The sequence below is a fragment of the Anabrus simplex genome, chromosome 1 (genome assembly GCF_040414725.1).
Source record: "Anabrus simplex isolate iqAnaSimp1 chromosome 1, ASM4041472v1, whole genome shotgun sequence".
In the NCBI taxonomy this organism is placed as follows: domain Eukaryota; kingdom Metazoa; phylum Arthropoda; class Insecta; order Orthoptera; family Tettigoniidae; genus Anabrus; species Anabrus simplex.
The window spans coordinates 417,099,315-417,123,497 of NC_090265.1; the positions used below are offsets into that span (position 1 = coordinate 417,099,315).

At 38.9% G+C, this 24,183-nt stretch overlaps 1 protein-coding gene across 2 annotated transcripts in view; it reads left to right on the forward strand.

Annotated features, from left to right (window-relative positions):
* Positions 1–23,747, forward strand: part of Cap-G (Chromosome associated protein G) — a 312,952-nt gene extending 289,205 nt beyond the window's left edge. The window contains exons 20-21 of one of the 2 annotated variants that reach the window (XM_068224995.1): positions 14,546–14,676; positions 23,332–23,747. In XM_068224995.1, coding sequence (XP_068081096.1) covers positions 14,546–14,676; positions 23,332–23,434 — 234 coding nt within the window. In that variant the 3' untranslated portion in view covers positions 23,435–23,747. The remainder of the gene's footprint in view (positions 1–14,545; positions 14,677–23,331) is intronic. The other variant, XM_067143890.2, reaches the window with a different exon arrangement.
* The last annotated feature ends 436 nt before the right edge of the window (positions 23,748–24,183 follow it).

A 24,183-nucleotide genomic window follows, 5' to 3' on the forward strand; every position in this document is an offset into this window, starting at 1 on the left:
ACTTGTGATCATTTTTTGACTAATTTTCACTTTTTGACGAACAAGGACATAAAATAAAACCAAAACGTCACTGAAACTAGCTTCTGTATGTATATTTCGTAATAGTGGATTAGCGTGTACTGCGCAGAGTAGCCGAGCTACGACCCTGGAGCCAAGCATTCGGGAGCCGTGGGAGCTCGATACCCACTGCCAGTTTTCCTGAGAATGATTTTCTGTGATTTGCCATTTTTACTTCCAGGCAAATGCTGGGACAGCTTTTATGCCGTTTCTTTCCAGCTATTTACCCGATGTCTTTCACCAACATTCATTTTATCTTCATAAGCTCCTCAACTGTGAACTGCGGTTGACGTCAGGAAGAGCATCCGGCCATATAAACACACCATATAAATTCATATAATGAGACAATGTTTATTTTGCCTTCACACACTTCAAAGTTGGGTTTCCATTCTTAAACAAGGAATGAGGCTAATTTGGACGTATGTTATTAGTGGTCCTTTCAATAAATATTTTACTAGATAACTAAAGTCCTATAGGACAAAATTTCCAATCATTTATGCCTTATTCATTTTTTATTTTATTTTTTTTTTGTTATTTTTTAAATTTGCCTTACGTTGCACTGACACTACAGAGAGGGGTTCTGGCGACGATGGGGAAGGAAAGGGCTAGGAGTGGGTACAAAGTGGCCGTGGCCTTAATTAAGTTACAGTTGTCTGGTGTGAATGGGAAACCACGGAAAACCATCTTCAGGGCTGCCGACGGTGGAGTTCGAAGCCACTATCTCCCGCATGCAAGCTAATAGTTGCACACCCTTAATCGCACAGCCAACTCAGCCGGTTTATTCATTTTTACCGTACTGGCTATGGTAACAGATGTATTTTGATTTTTGTTGCTAAGTCCATATCAGTGCTCCCATGAGAAAATGGGTGAACAGAATTTAATGAAAATCAGTATGTAAAAATCAGAGAATAAGCCACTACAATCTAGCCTATAAATGATTTTATTTACGCTAATGAAATGGTAGTTATTGATCCTATTGAAAAGTCTACATAAAAGAAGTTAAAGAGAATACAATTTTCCATCAGTTATGTCTTGTACAGTTTTTCCGTATCAACACCAAACAGTGCTATGCTAGCATGGAAATATTGTTCAATCGTATTAACTCGCGATGGTTTTTGTCATGATTGTCTTAAGATGTAAAACTGCGTGGTCATCGGTCCATTTTGACTAGGAAAATATAATTATCATAAATGAGAAAAGGTTGTAAAGGAACGATCGCTTGAAGAATATGAAAGACGGAAGGATTCCCTTTATATTACATGCCCTAATATCACAGAATGGGAAGAAAACTAAATGTGAAGGCCTACAAGGTCGAAAGCTCATAAAACTGATCAACAATAACATTACATTGACCATTGTTGTGATGTGTTTTGTGGCACTCATCTCCAATAGATGGGATTACTGCTGTGTCCCGAGTAGAACAGTATGCTTGAATATTGGTGTAAAATAGCTGGGAAGTTACATAACTTTGCACGTGCTATATGATTGTCCCGTTAACAACGGGTACTACAGCTGGCTACACCAAGTGAAAATTATAAAGAAGACTGTAGAAATGAGATAAAGTTGTGCTGTTGTAGTAGTAGTCATAATGGTAGTAAGTAGTAGTAGTTGTTGTTTGAGTCGTCAGTCCATGGACTCATTTGGTGCAGAACTCCATGCCACCCTATCCTGTGTTGACGTTTTCATTTCTAAGTAGCTGCTTCTGTGGATCAGTTTTTAGAGTGTTGGCCTCCGGATCCCAAGATAGCGGGTTCATACCCGGCAGAGGTAGTCGGATTTTTGAAGGGCGGGAAAAAGTCCATTAGACACTCCATGTCGTACAATGTCGGCATGTAAATGATCTCTGGTGACACACTTGGTGTTTACCTGACAAAATTCATTAAATCTCAGCCATAGATGCCCAAGAGAGTTTCGGTTTACTCGGTCTGCCATCTAGTGGGCCTAGAGTAAAACGGAACGTCGAAATTGACGAGCAGACAGCCAGATGGCGTCAAATTGAAATGTCTGCACACAGTAGCTGAGGCCATACCATTATTATTATTATTATTATTATTATTAATAATAATAATAATAATAATAATAATAATAATAATATTGTGAGTGACTCTGTAGCGTAACAGTTAGTGTAATTAGCTGCCGTCCTCGGGGGCCCGGGTTCGATTCTCGGTACTGTCAGAAATTAAAGAATGGCAGGAGGGCTGGTATGTGATTGAAATTGTACATGCAGCTCACCTCCAATGGGGGTGTGCCTGATAAGAGCTGCACCACCTCGGGATGAGGACATGAGTTTACTTACTTTACTATTATTATTATTATTATTATTATTATTATTATTATTATTATTATTATTTCTACGTGCCGGATTATCAAGGTCATTTAAACAAAACTGTTTTAAACAAGGATATATAAATAAAAGTACAGTTTCAACGTACAAAAATTTATATGCCAAATTATTTAAACACAAATCCAGATATTACAGTATTAAATAATGAAAAGTTGAATTAAAAATCAGATATAGTGTTGTACTGCACAGTTAAATCAGTTAAAGGCTCACAGCTTTTGCAATCACTTTTGTAGGCCTATTACTGTACACTGTATGAAATATATGAAATTAAATAAATAAGCACTGAAGCTGTGCATAAATAAAAATTTGTTGCCAAGAGTTTGGTGCAGTTCAATCTGAATCACTGTCTATAGACCTAGCACAGATGTTTGATGACGTCAAGGGTGTGAAACATGTCGGACTGGTATCATCTTCCAATGATGAAAGAGCTTGAATTTTCTTTTGAGCCTTTTGAAACATTGTAGGGATATTAACCTTTTTCTTGGATTGAGCTCCTTTCTTTGACAGAAATTATTTTGTATACTGTGGAGATTCATAACTTCAGCAACATTGTATTTCTGGCTCCTCTCTGTGAATCCCACAAAGGTGTTCAAGGCTTCTGAAGCCTCATCCCATGAGATGTACGGTGTAGGAATTTCTTCTTCATCACTCTGTTTCTCGTGTATTCTGTAGGGTTAAAAAAAACTCTTCAGATTATCACATCGTCAGTCACTACTTCTTCTTCTTGTTATTATTATTATTATTATTATTATTATTATTATTATTATCATCATTGCCTGCTGTCACTTCTTGATGAATACAGTACTTTTGCATCCATCTCTTGGTACAGGCCAGAATAAAGTGTAGCTTCCACCAAAGTCCCAGTCAACATCCATGGCTGTGACAATATGGAATTTGCTGGGGAATGAGTAGTGCTGAGTAATGACAGTCAGAGCATGACTAGTGCATCTGCGTGTTATGAAAAGTGCTGCTCATAGGGTCAGTCATGCTGCAATAGTACTTTCTGACCCAGTGAGGAAAGCAATGGCAAACTACCTCACTCCTAGTCTTGCCTAGTACACCTCATTTTGGTGCTGCCATTGGTTTTTTGGGGTTTCCTTATGACCGCATAACCTTTGGTGGTGCTATTTGAGGATCCAACCAGCCTCTGGGATGATGACCTAACAGATAGAGATTATTATTATTATTATTATTATTATTATTATTATTATTATTATTATTATTATTATTATTATTATTATTATTATTATTTTAAAGTCACATTTTTATCAAAGTCAATCTGTCCATGAATTTCTTCTACTGAAAGGGCACTCAATCCATTATTGGAAGCACAATTTATTGCATTTACAATTTCAGAATGGTCAGTTGTGGGTTTATCATCTTCATCCTTTTCCGGTTTTTTCTGTCAGTATAGGCCATAATTTTCTCCAGGCCCTGTGCAATGTTATATTTTTCACATCGACCTAGCAATTGCAGCTGTAAAAATAGCTTCTTTAATGGTGAAATTAAGTTGGAAATCTTTCATGCTGCAGTCCGAACTCGGTAGTTCTTGAACCAACATTCCTCTGCACTTGTACTTCAAATTTTGTTTGACCCCTTGGTCCATGGGTTTATCAATGACGTAACATTAGGAGGAAGATATGTGCAAAAAATATTACCTGACACTAGCTCAGATTCTGGAAAGTAAAGACGGCAATTGTTGAGGACGAGAACCACCTTAAAATTTTAGGTACTCCTAGTTTTCTAAAATATTATTTTGCAGCTGAACGAAATGAAGAAAATACCAGTCTTTGAACAACTCGGCTGTCATTCAGGTATTAGCCCAAGTACTATAAATTACAGGCAAATGTGTCACATTTTTAGAGGCTCAGGCTTTTTATACACAGAGTGGCCAAAAGTCATGGAAAGACACTGAATGTGATGTTAATAATGGGTTGCTCCTCAACGAGTCTTCAAAACGGCAGCAATATGGCGAGACATTGACTGTACAAGGTGTTGGAATCTTTCTGGAGGGATCTGGACCCATGCATCTTACACTGCTATCCGCATTTGGTCTTGTGTAATTGGTACGGACTCTACAGGGTGTTGGAATCTTTCTGGAGGGATCTGGACCCACGCATCTTACACTGCTATCCACAATTGGTCTTGTGTAATTGGTATGGGGTTCATGAAGCGTGCACCAGCATCGACAGCATCCCATAAATGCTCAATTGGATTAAGATTGGGGGATCTGGAGGGCCAATCCATGGTCATAACTTCACTGGAGTTCTCCTCCGACTGCCTGCTTGCCACCACATAGCGGTGACATGGTGCATTGTCCTGTTGAAACATGGCATCTCCATCAGTGTACTCTAGGGCCAGAAAGTGATGCAGATGGTCTGAGAAAACGTTCCCATAATGTGCACCTGTCAGCTCTCCCTGCAGCCGGACAATGGGGTCTAATTGTGACCATGAGAATGCCGCTCAGACCAGAAATGAGCCACCTCCCGCCTGGACACAACCTTGTTGACACGCAGGATCCATAGCTTCATGTGGCATACGCCACACACTTGTGCGCCCATTAGCTCGATACAACTGGAACCAGGATTCATAGGACCATACCACATGCCACCACTCTCTCATGGTCCATTGCTGATGTTTGTGGGCCCATGCACGTCGTTGAGCTCTGTGTCGATGTCTGCAAAGGGACACAAGTTGATCATCAGCTGGTGAAGCCTATGCAGTGCAGTTGGCTTCTTACAGTCCTTGTAGAAATGGGTTCCTGACTCCCAACTGCTTGGTGATCTGTTTCACAGTAGCCCACCAAGCGCCCACTATGGTTCTGCGGAGGTGACCTGATGCCCGTTCATTAAACACGTGTGGTTTTCGCATACAACGGTTTACGCGGATAGTAACATTCTCTCTGTGTTATAAAAGATCCACCCTCGACATTGTTGACCTCGGAAACCCTAATTCGCGTGTAATCTCTGCAGTGCTATGGCCCGTCCGCCGATGATCATCCCACGTTCAAAGAAGGTTAACTTGCGGCGTGTTGCTATCGTCACGACACTGGTGTCTGTGACGGACTGCTCAGCTAGCCACAACGCTCAGGGGTCATACAGGGCACATTTTATAATGGGACACATCTTCCCGTGACTGTTTGCCACTCGGTGTTCTTTCCAGTCATAAACAGTCTCAGTTCATGATCATCTGAAGCATTTTCACACCCTAAGACAGTTATTCTGTCTTTATTCTTTTAAAACCCTTTGCGCTGGATTCCTTAACTCCCACTAGAGTTGAATTTGGCAACCACTGTAAGAGGCCCATTTCATCTGCGTTGTAATTTTAGGCTGGGGACAATTGATGTTGTATAACAAGTTTTTGAAACGTCGTTTTGTACTAATTTGCAGCAGCCTCAGCAGCTGATTTTAATTCACCAGAAACATCTAGTTTACGGATGCCATGAAGGATCTTGAAATTATGAAGCCACCCTACAATAATGACAGAATTTCATCTGAAGGTAAATCTAATTCCTTGAGGAAAATTTGGCCTTTTCAATAATCATAGACCCTGTCCCTCTGCTCTCTTAGCACTGAACCATGTTTACAAAATTTTGTCTAGAGTATTTAATTTAAGATTTTTTAGAGTTTGTCTAATATCTACATTTTTAAGAGAAGCACTTTCAGACACAAATTTTAACTGTTGTTTTTGTTTTTTAATGTCATATATAATTGAAGATGCAATATTAAAATTTGCTCATAATATTGTTTCAGTTCTCACCTTTTTGCAATCTTCTTATGATGTCCAGTTTTTGCTGGTTTGTCAGCGTCACATGTTTGCATTTTGCCGTTTTAGGCTGACTTTAGGTTGGTTTAGGAAACATACCTTCACTATACATACAAACTTTTCACTGTAACTGTATTGTATTGTAAAAGTATTGATGCAAATGTAAATTACTGTAACTGTAGGTCTACGTTGTGGTATTAGCACTAAGCCAAAATGGCGATTGGTTCAGAGTACACTCACACAGTGAGGCAGACAATCCTGTGCTCACAGGTGAGACGCCAAGTGGTTCCGATACCTCCCAAACGCGTCCTACTGCACCAAGCGCAAAATCCATCCAAATACAGGAAAAATTCTATTTCTGATACATGCCAGACAGTCGGGTCTGCTGGACTATCGAGTGCCGGATTATCGCGGTCTTACTGTAACTACTACATCTTACGTCTACTCTAATCTGTTTGTCATATTCATACCTTCAATCGGTCAATACTGATATGTATTTAGGGCAGTCACCCAGGTGGCAGATTCCCTATCTATTGTTTTCCCAACCTTTTCTTAAATGATTTCAGGGAAATTGGAAAGTTATTCCAATCCCTAACTCCCCTTCCTATGAATGAATATTTTCCACAATTTGTCCTCTTGAATTCCAACTATATCTTCATATTGCGATCTTGCCTATTAAGTAATACGTAGTTACCAGTCATTAAGGATTTATGTAGGTAGTTTTCTTCCCTGTCCGTTCTATATTGTTATTTTATTTCGGTATTTTCTAAATTTGTATGTTCGTCACCACCAGTTGGTTCATTCCAAGCTACGTGTTAATGTCATTCTTTCATACGTGTGCATACCGGGTATCCCCCCCACATTGTGTCACATCATCATTTGCTAGTTTTCTCCACATACTTTCTTTCCATTCTTCAGCTCTGTTCTATTCTGTCCTGGTGTCTTTCGTTACTTTTATTGTATTAGTTTTTATTTCTTCTACCACATTCATTCCTGATTCGTCTGATGTCCTCTCTGATACTTCTCAAGCATACACTGTGTCATAAAACATCTCATTTGTTATCGTCAGCTCCTGCTTGGAGCGCTGTGCCAGCATACAGCAAGCTACCTGGTGATGAACAAGCGTACCACTACAATTCTGCAATGGTAAAATATTCTTAAATTCAAGCTTTCCTTGGGAACAGTTGAGATTTTCTTTTGAAGACGCGGAGCAAAGTTCTCTGGAAAGCATAAAGAGTTTCACCTTGTTTTCTTGACACGGCATAAGCCCAAAAGCTCATATCATGTCTACAAGTATGGGCCATGAAAGCATCATTGTTAACAATTAGTTCTAGTCTACTTTTACACCTTGACATTGAAATCGGATGGTAATCATTGTCTCTAGGTCTTTCTCTACATGTCCCCTTCCTCACAGGGTGAGTTCATAATTATGTAATCTTCCATCCTATAAATAATTACACCGGCCTGCAAAGATTTTCCGGCAAATGTATGTGATGTACGTTACATTTAGTGTCCAATCCAAACCAACTTGAAGTCGATTGAGAGTATATGTTAAAATGGCAAGTGGCAGTGATGTTCAGAGGCAAAAATGTGTGAACAATCCCAACTCTTTCTGTTATATATGTGACCAGTATACAATTAAAAGCCAGAAGCAAAATATTACACCATTTATAAAAAGCCTGAACTTGGCATATTTTAACATGAAGTTAGGTGATCAGGACAAGAATTTTGCATCCCATATTGTGTGGAAAACCTGCAGCAGTGGTACAATGGGTTGCTGCCACCAATGCCATTCGGAATCCCAATGGCTTGGCAGGAACAAAGAAATCATTTTGGCGAATGTTATTTTTGTGTATGTAAAGTGTCTGGGTTCAATACGAAAAACAAAAAGCTCATTGTGTATCCCTGCCTTCCATCTGCTATAACCCCTGTACCACATGGACCCAATATTCCTATCCCAAAACCACCAATACAGTTGCCGGAGAATGTGTCTTCATCATTTTCAAGTGCGGAGGATGGTGATGATGATACCTTTGTACCGGATGTTGAGGATAAAACTCCTCGTCTTTATGATCAGTGTGACTTAAATGATTTGGTGCATGACCTAGACCTCACTAAACGGAGTGAACTTTTAGGATCAAGATTAAAAGAGAGACATTTTTTACTTCCTGGGACAAATTCATATTGTTACAGAAATCAGGAGGGAGAATTCCAGCAGTTTTTTGTTCACGAAGACGAACTTGTGTTTTACTGTGATATCCCTGGCTTGATTCGTCGTCTTGGAACTATTTACCAAGCAAGGGACTGGCGTCTATTTATTGATACCAATAAAAGAAGTCTCAAAGGTGTTCTTCTGCACAATGGAAATAAACTTGCTTCAGTGCCAGTCGCCCATTCAACATCTCTTTGTGAAAACCATCACAATTTATCTATGGTGTTGCAGAAACTGAACTACAATGAACACAGATGGTTACAGTGCTGTTTTTTAAAAGTGTGCGATATCATATTAGGGCAGCAAGGAGGACATACAACGTTCCCGTGTTTCCTGTGTGAGTAGGACTCTCGGGACAGAGATCGTCGCTGATTAGTGTCTGAGTGACCCAAGAGGAAACAGTCTGTGTCTGGAGAAAGAAACCATTGTAAATCGTCCATTAATTGATCCTCAAAATGTGTTATTGCCCCCTTTACATATTAAATTGGGAATTATGAAGCAGTACGTGAAGAGTTTGGATAGAGGCAGTCCCTGCTTTCGGTACTTCTGTCACAAATTTCCAGGACTGTCGGATGCCAAAATTAAGGAAGGAGTTTTTGATGGCCCCCAAATTCGGAAGCTTATGAAGGATCCGACATTCAGTACGATGCTTTAGGCATGGGAATCATTCAAGGATGTTTGTAGCAAATTCCTGGGTAATGTTAAAGATGTCAACTACCAACATATTTGGGAAACCATGCTGTACAACTTCCAGAAATTGGGTTGCCGCATGAGCTTAAAATGACATTTTCTGCACAGTCATCTGGATTATTTTCCTGCAAATTTAGGAGCATTCTGTGAGAAACATGGTGAGTGGTTCCATCAGGATCTAAAAGAAATGGAATGAAGGTATGAGGGGCAATGGGATGTCTCCATGATGTCAGATTACTGTTGGTGTCTAGTGCAAGATAACACTATTGAGGAACACAAACGCAAATCAACACAGCGTTCATTCGCATCAATGTGCAGCAAACAGTAGTGTTCTTTTAGTGAGTTTCATACACTCTAGCAATGAACATGTTACTATTTTGTATATTCGTTGCAATTTGATCATGTCCCATTAAAATTACATACATTCTCTGTTATGGTGTTTTCTATTGAAATTACAACAATATGTCAAATTTGGTTTTCAAACAGCAAAACAACTGTACGTGATAGGAAAAAGCTGTTTACATATTTGAAATCAGCACACCTAAATTAGGGTAAATCACCTCTTCAACTATTCGCCAGAAGAGAATTTTTTTTTTTTTTTTCCGTAGGCCGGTGTTAAGACATTAAAGGAATTGTGAAGGTTACTTTTAAATAAGTTCTCTTTTTCAATAAGAACAAAACTAGTAAAGTTGTTGTTAGAACTTTATTCCACTCTTTACATCAGCTATTTTTTTTTCCTCCTTTGTTTAAATATTTAACATAGCATTCTACTAATTTGTTTTTGCCCATATCATGGAACTCAGCTGTCTGTGAAGACAACCATTCTTTAATCATTGTTTTCACTTCTTCATTAGTGTCAAACCGCTGATCAGCAAGAAATCCCTTCAGGTAGCAGAACTGGTGGTAATTGGTGGGTGGTCCATTTGCTCCCATCCAAAGGATCTGATTAACTCTTGAGTTTGAGCACCAGAATGAGGTCGTGCATTGTCATACAGTAACAAAACTCCAGATGATGGTAGGCCACGTCGCTTATTCTGTATGGCACACTGAAAGTTTCTCTAGGTCACATACACAGCTGCATTTATTGTTGTCCCTTGTGGCATAAATTCAACTAACAGAACACAGTTTCCACAGTCTTGCATATTGAAATTGTCTCTTTGGCTTTCACTTTTGTTGGAGATCTTGTGTATCACCATTCCCTTGATTGCCGGTTTGTTTCTGGAGTCATGTGAGACACCCATGTCTCGTTCCCTATGATAGTGTGGTTCAAAAGTTCATCTCTTTTCTCATTGTATGGGTTAGAAATTTCAAAGCACTGGCCATTCTCCTTTTTTTTTCTTTTGTTCCTCAGAAGGCAGAAAGCAATTTTCTGAACACAAGTTTTCAGAAATGATGTTGTACAGCATTGACCTTGAAATTTGTGAAGTACCAGTTACAACGTGGAAATCGTGATCTGCTGATCTTCATTAATTAATTAATAAATTAACTGTGCATACCAAGTCGCCTGTGATTGCAGAAGGTTGGCCCTATCGTGTTTCATCACAAACATTGCCCTGCCCATCCTTGAACAACCTTATCTAATTATGCACTTGGCTATCACTCATTGCATTGGAGCTGTGCACTTCACATATCTGGCGGTGATTGTCTGCTGCTGACACATTCCTTGCTGTCAAAAACTGAATCACAGAACATGTTTCGCAGTCGGCAGGCCGTTCAAATGTCTTAAACATTTTAACCTTGCAGTATAAACAACGCAACGTGATGCCGCAACTGCACATGGAGTCTGCTTGTGCGTAGATCATGCCAGAAGCCATGCTTGCTCGTTTCTACAGGCACGCAAAATTAACATAGCTGCAGCCAATCAGACCTTACTTATAAAATAACCCTCATATGTTAGTACTTTTGTATCCATTTGGAAACATTATCCTCAGCAATTGACTTGCAAAACAAGGTAAATTGTTGAGTATAACCAGGATTGGTAGCATTCAGCACTCCAACCCTGATAGTTGCTAATGAGTTTTCTGCGCAAAACACAGTGCTCACAATAAATACTTCGTGAATAATTCAGAAAAATAGGGTACAGGATGGTGCTCAAAACTGAGAACAGAATCCTTGACAGAATTCAAACTGAAAATAACATCCAGCACCCAGACATGTATAATACGTATTTACAAACTCAAATACAAGTTAATATTCCAAATTCACATTGGACAAACTAGTCAGATTTCAAAACGACATACACAGAGCATATCAGAGCCCTTGGAACTTACATAGAATCTATATTTGATTACCGAACACTCATAATTCTTCATATCAGTCACATAAGGCACAACTGCATCTTAAAGCACTAAATTCTCAAGAACCAGACACAATTAAAACTCTATGCAGTGTATGACCACATCATACATAAATGCATTTCTTACCATAATATTACCCACCTCCATAGTATAACAGTGTTATTAGCTGCCATCTTGGGGGGCTCGGGTTCGATTCCCGGTATTGCCGGAAATTTAAGGTTGGCAGAAGGGCAGTATTTGGGTAAATAGGTATGTACAGTTCACCTCCTTTGGGAATGTGTGTAAAAAGAGCTGAATCATCTCGGCACGAGAACATAATTTTTTTATCTTAATGTTCGTGCTGAGCAGAAGACATCAAGTGTTCCTGTTCTGGAACACTCGCTGAAGACAGCCATTCTCTAAATGGTGTGATGTGATATATTTGCCAATTAATAAACAGTAATTAAGTCAGTTTAATTCATCATTATTATTGTTATTATTATGGCAAGTTTTAGACACCATCTGCTATAAACTTTCATAATGGAAGTTTATAGCTTTTTCTGACCCCACTATCTACACCGGTTAACAAATACCTTTCATGCTGCCATTCCTTCATGTTTGTTTCAAGCAAGTTTATCTCCAGCTTTTCAAGTTGTCTGCAGATCACATATCTTTTGCTCCTGTACCACAGAGTCAGCCTGAAAACATCACAGTGATAGTTCTGACTCCCATGATGTAGGTTACAGGGTTCAATCCCTGGGCATAATTTGAGATTTTAACAGTGAATGGTTATTTCCCTTGGCTCAGGGACTGGGTATTTGTGCTCAACAGTGCTGACCTCCACTACGCTAACACACAGTTTCCAATACACTACAGATGTCACATACCCTCCTTTATAGGTCTGCCTTATAAACGCTGCACTAGGCTAGTAATAGCAATACAAAACTAAAAATGATTACAATGCAGGTTACTTTCTTGAAATAGTTTTCTATCTCCAATTTAATATTTCCTACCTAGCATTCAATCATCTAGTTTTATTCTCAACTGGCATACTGATTTTCATGCCATATTTGCTGGACTTAGTTTCATATTCCAAGGAATAATATGCCAAGTATTAGACCAATCTGCTATAAACTTTGAAAGTTTATAGCATTTTCTGACCCCTGTAAGTACACATCCTGATACAGAAAGGGAGTGTTCCCTGGAACATATCATTGTCCGTATATGGCCATAGTGCAGGGCTTGTTACATCTGTTAGCCAGGGACATAATATATCCGTCCAGTGGTCGTAGTATTCGTGATGTCATGATGTATGCACTATATTTTGTCTGGCGGTGGTGTTACAGTTTTGTCAAGTGCCTCCTGATGTGCAGGCTCTGTTGGCCAAGGCAGTAGCTGTGCATGTTAAATCGTGAGTTGAGCCGCTCGCCTGAGGTATCATGAATCAGAGTCTCGGTAGGGTAAAAGATGTTTATTTTTATTTCTATACTGCCTTGTATGGCAAGTCACATAACTTCCTTAGTTTTATCATATCATTGTTGATAGTAAGTGGGTTTTGTGGCCTTGAAAAGTTCCATTGGATTTCCTCACCGCCCTTGTACACAGCCTCTCTCAGGTATCTGTCTATGTATTCGACTGGGGCAAAAGCATACTGTCGTCACCTACAACCTCATCCCATGCTGCATAGACAACATCCCTGAGAGCATCATTTGTAATTGGCATGGGGTCAAGCCAAGTTTCCACCATTACTCTTTTCGTCTAAGCCCACACGAATCTCTGCCCCACAAGGAGGCCATTCTTTTAACTCCACCTGACATTGCCTTGCAAACCATTCTTGAACCAACTGGGCTGTGTGGATTGGAGACAGCTGAAATTGTATAACACTAGTGGGACGTAGCAACTGTATGGAACGAACCATTATATTCACTAAAATGTGTGCATATTGCCCAGCAGTGAGACGTTGCTCAGTTCTGTGCAACATTCCTATCACACGAGAGCTCGTCCAACAGATACACGGCCAGAGCGCGATACTTGGCTGCATATGCTGGATTGCATCGGGTGCCAAAAGGGCCAAATACGTACCGAACGATCATTCATCGAGGAAATCGTGGTCTCATCAGAGAAAATGACATTCAACAAATCACGTAGCACGTTATCCTCGGCAAACGCAAGGTGGTACACCCTCTTCTCATCAGTGAGCTTTTGTTTCTTAGCTGTTCACCGGGATTGTAACTCTGCCACCCTTGAGCTACTGCGAAAACACGCTGCCTGGCTTAGCTGCACAACATTCATGAATATGATTAAATGGGCCTGAGCTATCAAGCGATCATCCTGTTTCCGGTTCAAGACTCACCGCAAACCTGAGGCAGCACATCAGCTTATGTCTCTTAATTCTCTAAATATGTCTTATTCAATGCATTGTCATATTCTATAGGATGCTGTAGCGTTGTTCAGTCTCTGTTGCAGTTATATTTCCATATTGAATGAGAGCATCCACCCTCCCACAGTTGTGAGTTCCTTGGTGTGTTGTAGTTGCTGGTAGAATGACCTCCCAGTGTGTAATAAGTGTGGTGGGGGATCCTGCTGTCCGATTGGTTTGTCCGCTGTTGCTGCCAGTAGAGTGAAAAAAAACCATGCCAAGCCGTTTCGAACCAGCCACTTTCCTACTGTGAACCTGAGTATCCATACCAACTGGGCTACGGCGCTTCAAAAACAGGCTTAGCATAAGACACCAATTAGTCTGCCTGCTACCTTTCATCTCATTTGTTTTTAAGGCCATTTTCCTGGAAACGGCGATATATTATTGTTTCTCACACTCATAGATACCTCAGTTACAATAGCAGCTTCAATATGAGTAATGTTTCAGTGCCCTTAAGTCTCAAACTAGAACCACATTGTCTTGGTTGCATGTGACAATGCCCGTTACTGTACAGTTGGTCTTAGAATGTTTCAGCGTACTCACTTTCTGTGTTGGGAAGTGTACATGGAAATAATCTTCCATTCTACCATCAACTCTTATTGTAACCTGATTAACTTAAATCCTTTTTATAGCCTAATGTGTCCGTCATTGTTCCAGCATCATTCTTGAGATAAGCTTAATTTCTTTGCAAATTAAGTTATTCTTAAAAATAGTAGGTGTGTGTTTTAGTTATCTGGTATGCACAGTTACATTACTTTCACTAAATTGTCGTATGTTAATAGCTCGCAAGAGTAAAGGTCTCAAAACTGTCGCAAGAAAATGAAGAAATCTACCGTAGTCCTGAAGCTTATAACTGTTCAACAAAAGGAATTGTTGTACCAGAAACTTCAGATTCTGATTCATCAGTTACTGAGTGAGTGCAAAACATTTTCAATTAATTTTGTAATATAATGGAGGTAATACTTTGTAGGGTAGATAGTTATATTGTCAAGTAGTAGTAGTTTATTCTTGACTTTGGTTGCGTAGATTTTCAGACTTTCTGTATCCATTAATGAGAACAACTGTGGTATTACTTTCCTGTATTGTACTTTTGATTAAAAATGTTCATTTGTAAAAATTATTATGCCAGTATAAGAGAATTTCATGTAACAACCTCCTTCTTTTCCTTTATTAAAATCGAAATGTTAGTAATTAATTGGAAAAGTTTTCGAGGATTGTAAACTATGATCCAATCGGGTTTATCATTATCATATTTTCACTTTTGGCCGCTGGGTTCCGTGGTTCAAATCCCAGTCACTCCATATGAGACAAAGTGGAGGTGAGACAGGTTTTTCTCCGGGAACTCCGGTTTTTCCTGTCATATTTCATTCCAGCAACACTCCAATATCATTTCATTTCATCTGTCATTCATTAATCATTGCCCCAGAGGAGTGCAACAGGCTTCGGCAGCCGGCACAATTCCTATCCTCACTGCTAGATGGGAGCTTCATTCATTCATTCCATTCCTGACTCGGTCGAATGACTGGAAACAGGCTGTGGATGTTTGCTTTTCACTGTGCTTTTGGGAATGTTGAAATGTTGGGAACTACAAAACCAATTGGACCCTTTCATAAATATAAAGGGTGGATGTTTCCACCTAATCAATAATAGTAAATATATGTATTTATGTTCTAGAAATACATCACAGGACCGTGCCGTAGAAGCATAGATTACGATTAGCAATTAATTTAGAGGAAACTTCCTCAATACTGTGTAGCCACATTTTTAATTAGTAATTTCATTCCTTGTTATTCAAAGAAAATCGTAGACGTAATATCTTTTACCTAGGGCTGAACCCTGAATTTGTGAGGTGGAGAACATCCTTGATATCACCATTTAACCCATTGGCATACTAATTTTCCTGCCCTTCACACATCCAGAATTAGAATTTAATTTGGTTCTCACGCAAACTTGAATTTATATGGCATAATAGTCTCATTTCTTATCATTGTATTTTGGCATTTCAATAGGTTTTCTTGATGTAGAAAATTCTTAAACAGTCAAAGATGTGCAAAGCTACAAGAAATTTATCACATTCAAATCGGCTAAATAAGGGAATTTTGTGGGTCATAGAGTTGCCCAAGTATTATTGGAGCTATACCACTATAGCTCATTCCATGTTAAGAAAACAGTACTGCTCTTATGGACCTACAAAGAGCGAACACATCCCCTCTTGGACACTCATAATTCCTCATCACTAAGAAATATTATAATGTACTGTATATTGTATTATGAAAGAAAGAAAATGGATGGGATATGTTTTTGTCCGCGAGTTATTAAAATAACTACTGAAGCTTTTCTATTTCATAAATATATTCGCAGGAAGGGAGGAAGCACAATGGTGGGAACAGCCATCGCTTTGTGCCTTCCTTCATTTTCCTTCTTAGTTGCTCTAGTACATGCAACGCGTAATGTTAGACTGTGAATTGCCGGCACCTTATCACTGTTGAAGAGAAGTCATCTATTTATTTGTGTGTGTTCTAATATTCTTGTACTGTACAGCAGTTGTTACTGAATATTTTGATGCTGTGGTGTGCACCAGTACATCACAACATGACTTGCACTCATACAGAAATTAGCTATGATTTTTATCTCTGCTTGGTTTTGTTATTTAGCTTTTGTTTCTTAACACATTCACGCCCATCATCTGAGCGGCTATTTAAAGGGCTGGCCCAGCTATTCCAGCTGTTAGAGGCAGAGCAAACAACAACGAATTCTTTTCACAATAAGTTCTAAACTAATCAAGATATGGAAACAAAATTTTCCACATACCTTAATGAAGTCCTCTAGTATCTCTGTAGGGCGTGGTAGGTAATGTCACACTTTCCTGGGTGAGTGGAAACACTAAACATTCCAAAAAATAGCGTGCTTCACTAATAATTTTATTTTTGAAGCACACTTTGCACATTCTTCAGGGGAACTTGTCTATATTTGATGGTGGAAACTTTCAAGAGAATATACTCTTTTCTCTTCGCATCTAACCTAAATGATGGATCCTTGGCCGGTGCCATTTTTGGCGGCAAAATTGCTGGACGTTGACTTGGAGCTGATGACGTAGATGGAGCTGAGATTTCGGAGAGAGGTGACTGTACTTGTATGTCGGGTTCACTTTTTACCCCGTTTGAGAATTGCCTGGTGTTCCTTTAGATCTTTTGGTACACCCCTATTCGATCGTATTGTTCCACATACGGCAGTATTCTGTTCCCGTAATTGTTTCGCGAGTCAAACGCCATTTGTAATAATTGTCCATATAGACTGTATACCCCTGGCCAAGATAATTTTCAAGCAGCTGAAAAACTGTGCTTTGTAAGTTCGCATCACTTGCATCATTTATATTGTCCCTACACGCCATGGTTATACTACAGAACGCGACTATTCACACGCTTGTGCTATCACAAACCAACTACGCAGCTAGTTGTGCGAGCGCTAGGCTACCTTCAGAAACAGAACAAAGAAAGTGCATTGGGAGGGAAAATCGCCGTGGCCATGTGGTTTTCGGTTAGTAGAAACATTCATAAGGGTATTACTTTCATCTCTCTTGCACATATTTGTGACCAAAATAGATCCCAGCTGCGTAGGAACGGCTCGAGTTCAAGGTTGCGCTTATCCGGGCTAACTCGGATACGGTCCACAGCATGGTCACACGCTATAGGCAATAACTCGGATAGGGGCGTGAATGTGTTAAGCGCATTTTATTTTTGCCCAATTTTTACCACTTTTCACAAGCGTATTTAATTGTTATCATTCTTTACGTGGGGTGATATGACGGCACAGTAGTGTCCAGCATTGCCTGGGCAAATGTATTAAATTCAATTAACTGCATCCCCCACCCCAAGCCTATAAAAATTATCTGTTGTCTATTTTTTCCCAGTTTGCCTCGAACTTCAATACTGTGGTTGGTACCCTAGATCTTTTCTTAATTGCAGCTTAGTTTCATCCTTCTTTTATTTTGAACTTAAGTACTAAGTTTCACCAATATATATGCCACGATCTTGCCATACTGTTGAACAGAGCCGTTCGATATGGCAACCCTGTTGTCATAAGAGCAATACTGTTTTCTTCTTCTTTTTTCTTTATGCTTTCTGCTGAGATGCCAGGACCATAATATCATTCCGAACTGTGTGAAGCTGAAGCACACATTAAATACTCCGAAGGCCAGGAGAATATGCAGTATCAGCACGCTAACAAGGCTCTTGCGATTGAAGGAGTGCATTACACTCATAACGAACTGGACTCAGTCTCCCGAGAGTTGTTTCATTTACATCTGCTGCTAAGCAATACACTCTTGCAGGAATTGTGGTTGTCTTTCGATCGCATTACTGCTCTACAGGCTGAACGCAAATTCAACCACGTGTCATTCAGACAGAAATCTAAGTTCCTCCGATTGGCTCAGAAACAGGCAGTCTCATGCACTAACCCAGATGCTAGTAAAACTGTCGTCAATCTTTCTAAGAAATCCTTGGATGAGAACCAAACAGCAGTTCTAACTAAGGGTCTAAAGAGCGTTTGAAGCTAACGCCTCGCTCCATCTAGCCCAGCAGGTTAGAACATGCTGCGGTGTACAGTTGCGTCAGAAAAAAAAATTGGTCGCATTACTTATGGAACGCACGTTGTATAGCCAACAAGGCATTCTCACGACACTCACCAAAAGGGTGATACAAATTAGTGAGCCATCAAATATCCAGGTGGAGATGGGCACACTCAAGGTCGCACGTTCAAGGGTTATAATAGTTACAGTGATGTGCAGATTCATAGAGCCCTGCATCCCAGAGGAAGGACTAAGGAAAGTTCACAGAAGGAAGATGTAAGGGAACTGCCTATCTGCCTAATATTCACAACACACAGATCGAATTGCACCGGACAAGTTGGCCATGCGGTCAGGGGCGCGCGGCTGTGAGCTTGCATCCGGGAGATAGTGAGTTTGAATCCCACTTCTGGCAGCCCTGAAGATGGTTTTCCGTGGTTTCCCATTTTCACACCAGGCAAATGCTGGGGATGTACCTTAATTAAGGCCAGGCCGCTTCTTTCCAACTCCTAGGCCTTTCCTATCCCATCGCCACCACAAGGTCTATCTGTGTCGATTCGAAGTAAAGCCACTAGCAAACAAAAAAGAGATTGAATTGCCATGGTCCTCTACAAATGCAATATAAAAACTTTGTTTGCCACCATCACTAAATTTGCTCACAGTCTAGGTAAAACCAAGGACAAATTGTCCCCACTTTTACATCCTGGGGTACACAAAATTCCCTTCCCTGTGCTTGCGGCAAGGTATACATTGGCCAAACATGCCGGTACATTGGTACTCGTATCAAGGAACATGACACTTTATACTATAATTGTACTAGCTTTATATCTTGTATAAGATTTCCCTTCATATTTCACATTTTTACATGTAGTCGTATTATTATGGAACTTGTCATGATCACTGCAAACCCTAAGCATGTACTTTGATCCCTTGGAACTAGTTTTCTATTGATGTTTCATGTTTTAAGGTACACTCATATTATTATGGTACTTGTTACGATCATCAAATTCAAACATGCTATGATCCTTTGGAATAAGAATTATCTTCACATTTCTTTATTTTATTTTTTTCTGGTACTTATATTAACGTAAGTTCTTCTAACCTATTTCTTCTGAACACGTACTTTGATTCCTTGTAATGTTTTTCATGTGTATCACATATTTACCCATCATAGTATTTGTCTAGCAGATGTTTACCCTTAGCATCGCTGTTAGGTTTAATTATTATATTTGGAAAACCTATGAATCATCTACAAGCTTTAAATATATTGACTTTCTCCAAGTTGGTACTCCTGTTAGTTATCACGGTGTTTTGAGAACTAATTTATATCCTAAATTTACTGATATCTATTCATATATTCCATTCTCACTGTACAGCCTTTCAATTTGTAGTCAAATCTTCTTTAATTGTTATACTCTAAATTTATTTGTATCTACTTGTACACTCCTTTTTCACCACCTGTACTCAAATGTCTTACCAAATATCAGTTGAAATCTATTTGTATATTCCATTCTCACTGTACAGCCTTTCAATTTGCAGTCAATTTTTGTTTAATTGTTATACTCTAAATTTATTAATATATATTTGTACATTCCATTTTCTCAAAAATCTTACCAAATATTACTTGATATATATTTGTACACTCCTCTTTCCTTTTCTGCTAAATCGTTCTTGCTAGAGTATATATTGTTATCTTTCCGCTGGTTCGAAAATAAAATAAATAAATATACAAGTTATTTGTTATCTTGTTTTGCCCTTATCATCAGTCCTGATGGTCCTCTTTCGCTGAGCTGCTCTTATTTTCATTCCACTGCGCACTAATATACTTTTACTGGGTCTTGACTGATAATCGATCTTCATTTATTTTAGCGTCACCCCTAAGATGACGTTAGAAATTGGTAGCATAGCGCACATACAAAAAATATATATATGTAACAACTACAGGTCCAGGATTGTACGGGAAGCTGTTGAAATTGCCTAAAATGAATTTCATTATAAAGCCTGTATTGTCATATGTATACTTAAAAGGTATGGTCAAATGTTCCACCTTTACAATACTAAAACATTTTTTATTTAATTATTTAAATACCATTTAAAAAATAACAGAACATGTTTCATCTATCTTGTAGACATCATCAGCCGAACAATTTTAAGATTAAGCACAAAGGATAAGGACAGAAACACATTAAAAATAATTCGGACTGCCGAATGCGTCTGTTAAAATGTTGAAGAATATGCTGGAATATTCTGAGCACACCACTTGAATACTGTTAAAAGTGAAAATTAAAATATTGTACACATGAGATGGTTCAATAAAATTGGTAATAGAGTCCTTTTTAACATGATAATGCTGTGCTAACATACAGTTTGCCGATGTGTTGGTAGAAACTTGGTGATATGGAGCACAATGTTTAGTTCCAGTAGAATGAAGACGATTGATAAACATATGTTAAACATGAGTGAGGGTTCCAGTAAAAGGGTATTGAGTTCATTTTGTTGGTGTGATGATGTTAACAATTCTTGATTTTTAAAAAAAGTAGGCGGAATATCTGATCGTGATTTCATAAGTGGAATGTGCAGTGGAGTGCCGTTCTCGCCTACCCAAGAATGGCTAGCTCAGCGTGTATGGTTGACTGGAGGCGAACCATAAACAACCATGTAACTAGCAACAAGCAACTAGCAGTCGAATCAATGTTGATAATGAACATAGTTCCTTTAGTATTCGTCTCATATCAGTCTGTTGCTAAAGATGACAGTATTTGCAATGACAGAGCTCTAAGAAAAATTGTAATAATTGCAAATATGCCTTTATTATTCCTCAGACTGTTTGTGAAACGTAAAAGGCTGGAGATTATATTTTACACAACCTGTGTTATGTACTGTATATTGTTTTTCAGTTAATTTCATATTAATGAAGAAATTTTATAGTTCCTGATTTGGTTCCCTTAATATTACTTCATTTTTAATTTTTTTTTTTCATTTGGCTTTACGTCGCACCAACACAGATAGGTGTTATTGCAGTGATGGGAGATGAAAGGACTAGGAGTTGGAAGGAAGCGGCCATGGCCCCAGCATTTGCCTGGGGTGAAAATGGGAAACCACAGAAAACCATCTTCAGTGCCGCCGACAGTGGGGTTCAAACCCACTATCTCCCAGATGCAACCTTACAGCTGTGCGCACCTAACCGCATGGCCAACTCGTCCGGTCTTAATATTACTATGCCACTGGGTACTAATCTAATAATATAAACCCTAGTGAACACCCTCCTACTTTGATGCAAAATACCAAGTACCCAGTCTGAGATTAAAGCAAGGTATGGTGCAGACATTATAAAATTATAATTTTATTTACATAGATGTGTAAAGTTTGAATAAACATTGGCTAAATACTGCCTGGCTGAAGGGAAGGTCCTTGCCAGGTGTACGCTGAAATCCCGAAATAGCAGTAAGAACCAAAGGTAGAGTTTACAAAACTGCCATTAGACCTGCTACGATCTAGGGAGCAGAATGCTGGATTGCCGAAAAGTTGCATCAATGACTGCACATAAATGAAATAAAGATGTTTAGTTTGGGCAGGAGGAGTCACCATAATTGACAAAATCTGGAATTACTACACAAGAGGTTCCTTTAAACTCTTCTCGATTACTGAGAAACTGAAGGAGTGCTGCATCAGATGATATAGCCACGTAATGAGAAAGGATGATTCTTATGTCATCAAAGATGTATCGTACTTAGTATATATACCAAATCCACTTTGAGAAAGAGGCAGGTGGTGGTGATCATATTTTAGGGGGAAGTACAACTAGGCAACCATCCTCTATTAATTCTATTCAGAGCAAAAGAAATGAAGGTATTAGCCAAATGAAGCCGTGAAGTGTGTGAAAATGAAAGACTTCCTTGGCCTCAAATGTTCTAATACCATCAGCGTCAGAAAAGAGCTAGAGTTGACTAAGGGAGGTCAGATACGAGACACAAGTAAGTGGAAGCAATGACAGGACTGAACTAAGGATTCCTTGACCGATTGAGTTGGCCATGCAGTTAGAGGCACACAGCTGTGAGCTCGCATTCGGGAGATAGTGGGTTCGAACCCCACTGTCGGCAGCCCTGAAGATGGATTTCCATGGTTTCCCATTTTCACACCAGGCAAGTGCTGGGGCTGTACCTTAAATAAGGCCACGGCCACTTCCTTCCCATTCCTAGGCCTTTCCTGTCCCATCATCGCCATAAGACCTGTCTGTGTCAGTGCGACATGAAGCCAAAAAAAAAGGAGGGGGTCCTTGGTCGCCAACCCATGCTCCCATGTTAGGAGCAACTTTGAATTATCTGAACATCTCTTTTAGAATTCAGAATAAGGCTATTTTTACTATCATTGGTATAAATTTCAGAAGAAATCATGCTGTTTTAATTACCCAATTTTTCAAATTAGCCAAATCCTATTGTATCTTTTGTCCGTGCATAACAGAGAGCTTTGGTACTCTTTTTTTATGCTAAGGCCTAAAGTTGATTTCCTATGAATACCATCCCTGCTCTCCTTTCTTAATACATGTAGGTTTAGATTTTGTATAGAAGCATGGGAGTGATTAAGTGGCATGATTTTCTTCATGTGGTTTCTAGATGGAGATCCTGGTATTGTGTTGAATATGCTGAGAAGGATCTGGATCTTAGTTAATGGTGGTTATATTCTGTGCTTGATAGTTACTTGTCGCATAGATCTCTTTCTTTAAACAGTTTAATGTTCTTTGAAGTTGGATTGTCCCAGGAGTTCTCCTAACTTTACATATGACACAGTTTACTGATTTGCACCAAATTACTTTGTTAAATTCTTAATTGTTTCATTGTTCTCTCTGTTGTGGCAGAAAGAGTAGTGGTATAGGTATTTTTTTTTTTTTGTTTTTACATTATTATTATTATTATTATTATTATTATTATTATTATTATTATTATTATTATTATTATTATTATTATTTTTATTACATTTAGTGTATTTTGTTTATTTCATTTTTAGGCAGCCGCACGAGAATAACATTACTGTACCTGCGGTGCAGAACAATGTTGAAGAATCCCCTCGAAAGAAAATCAGAATGACAAGGAGGACAAATAGGAGATAGGAACATTTTCTGATAACTCTTGGGAATTTTGAGGAGGTTTTATGCTTCATATTTTATTGCATGCAATTGAAACTTTATATTGATGTGATCAAGAAGTAAAGGTAAATTGAAATTGGTGATGTTTCAAATGTATTCATGACTATTTTCTGAATTGGAGAATTATACCTTGCCTGACTGAAGTCTGTTATGATTTAAAATGTAAAACAAGAAAATAAATGGCAACTATGGACATCCTATCTACCCACAATATTGTATTTAATATGTACATATATTTTATATCATCTTAAACCATCTCCAGTTGCCCAGATGTGGTGTACAAGCTCCTTCCTATATTTTATAAAATAGAATGAAAATAATTTTATTTACTGTTACCGTGTTTTGGTGGTAGTTATGCATGAAAGAAGGTGCTGGGTGGTGAAGGGGTCTCAAGCTACTAAAGTGAAATTAATTTTAAAATTTAACAAGGTTATATTTTCTTTTCAAAATTAGGTAACAACAAATTGAACAGGTACTTAGTAGCCGAAACACGATTGACAATTACATTTACATAGGTACCCCATTTGGGGCTTCAAAAAGTCAGAAACATAATTCTTGAGCCATGAGCCCAACCTTACAATGAACACCATACAACAAAGGGGCCGAAAACCCCCAAACATGCCAGAAACACCGGCTTCCAATTACATCCAAAAGCCTCCTTGAGGCAGAAACACAATTTTCAAAAAGGGCAACTTCCCCTTAAAATACAAGCC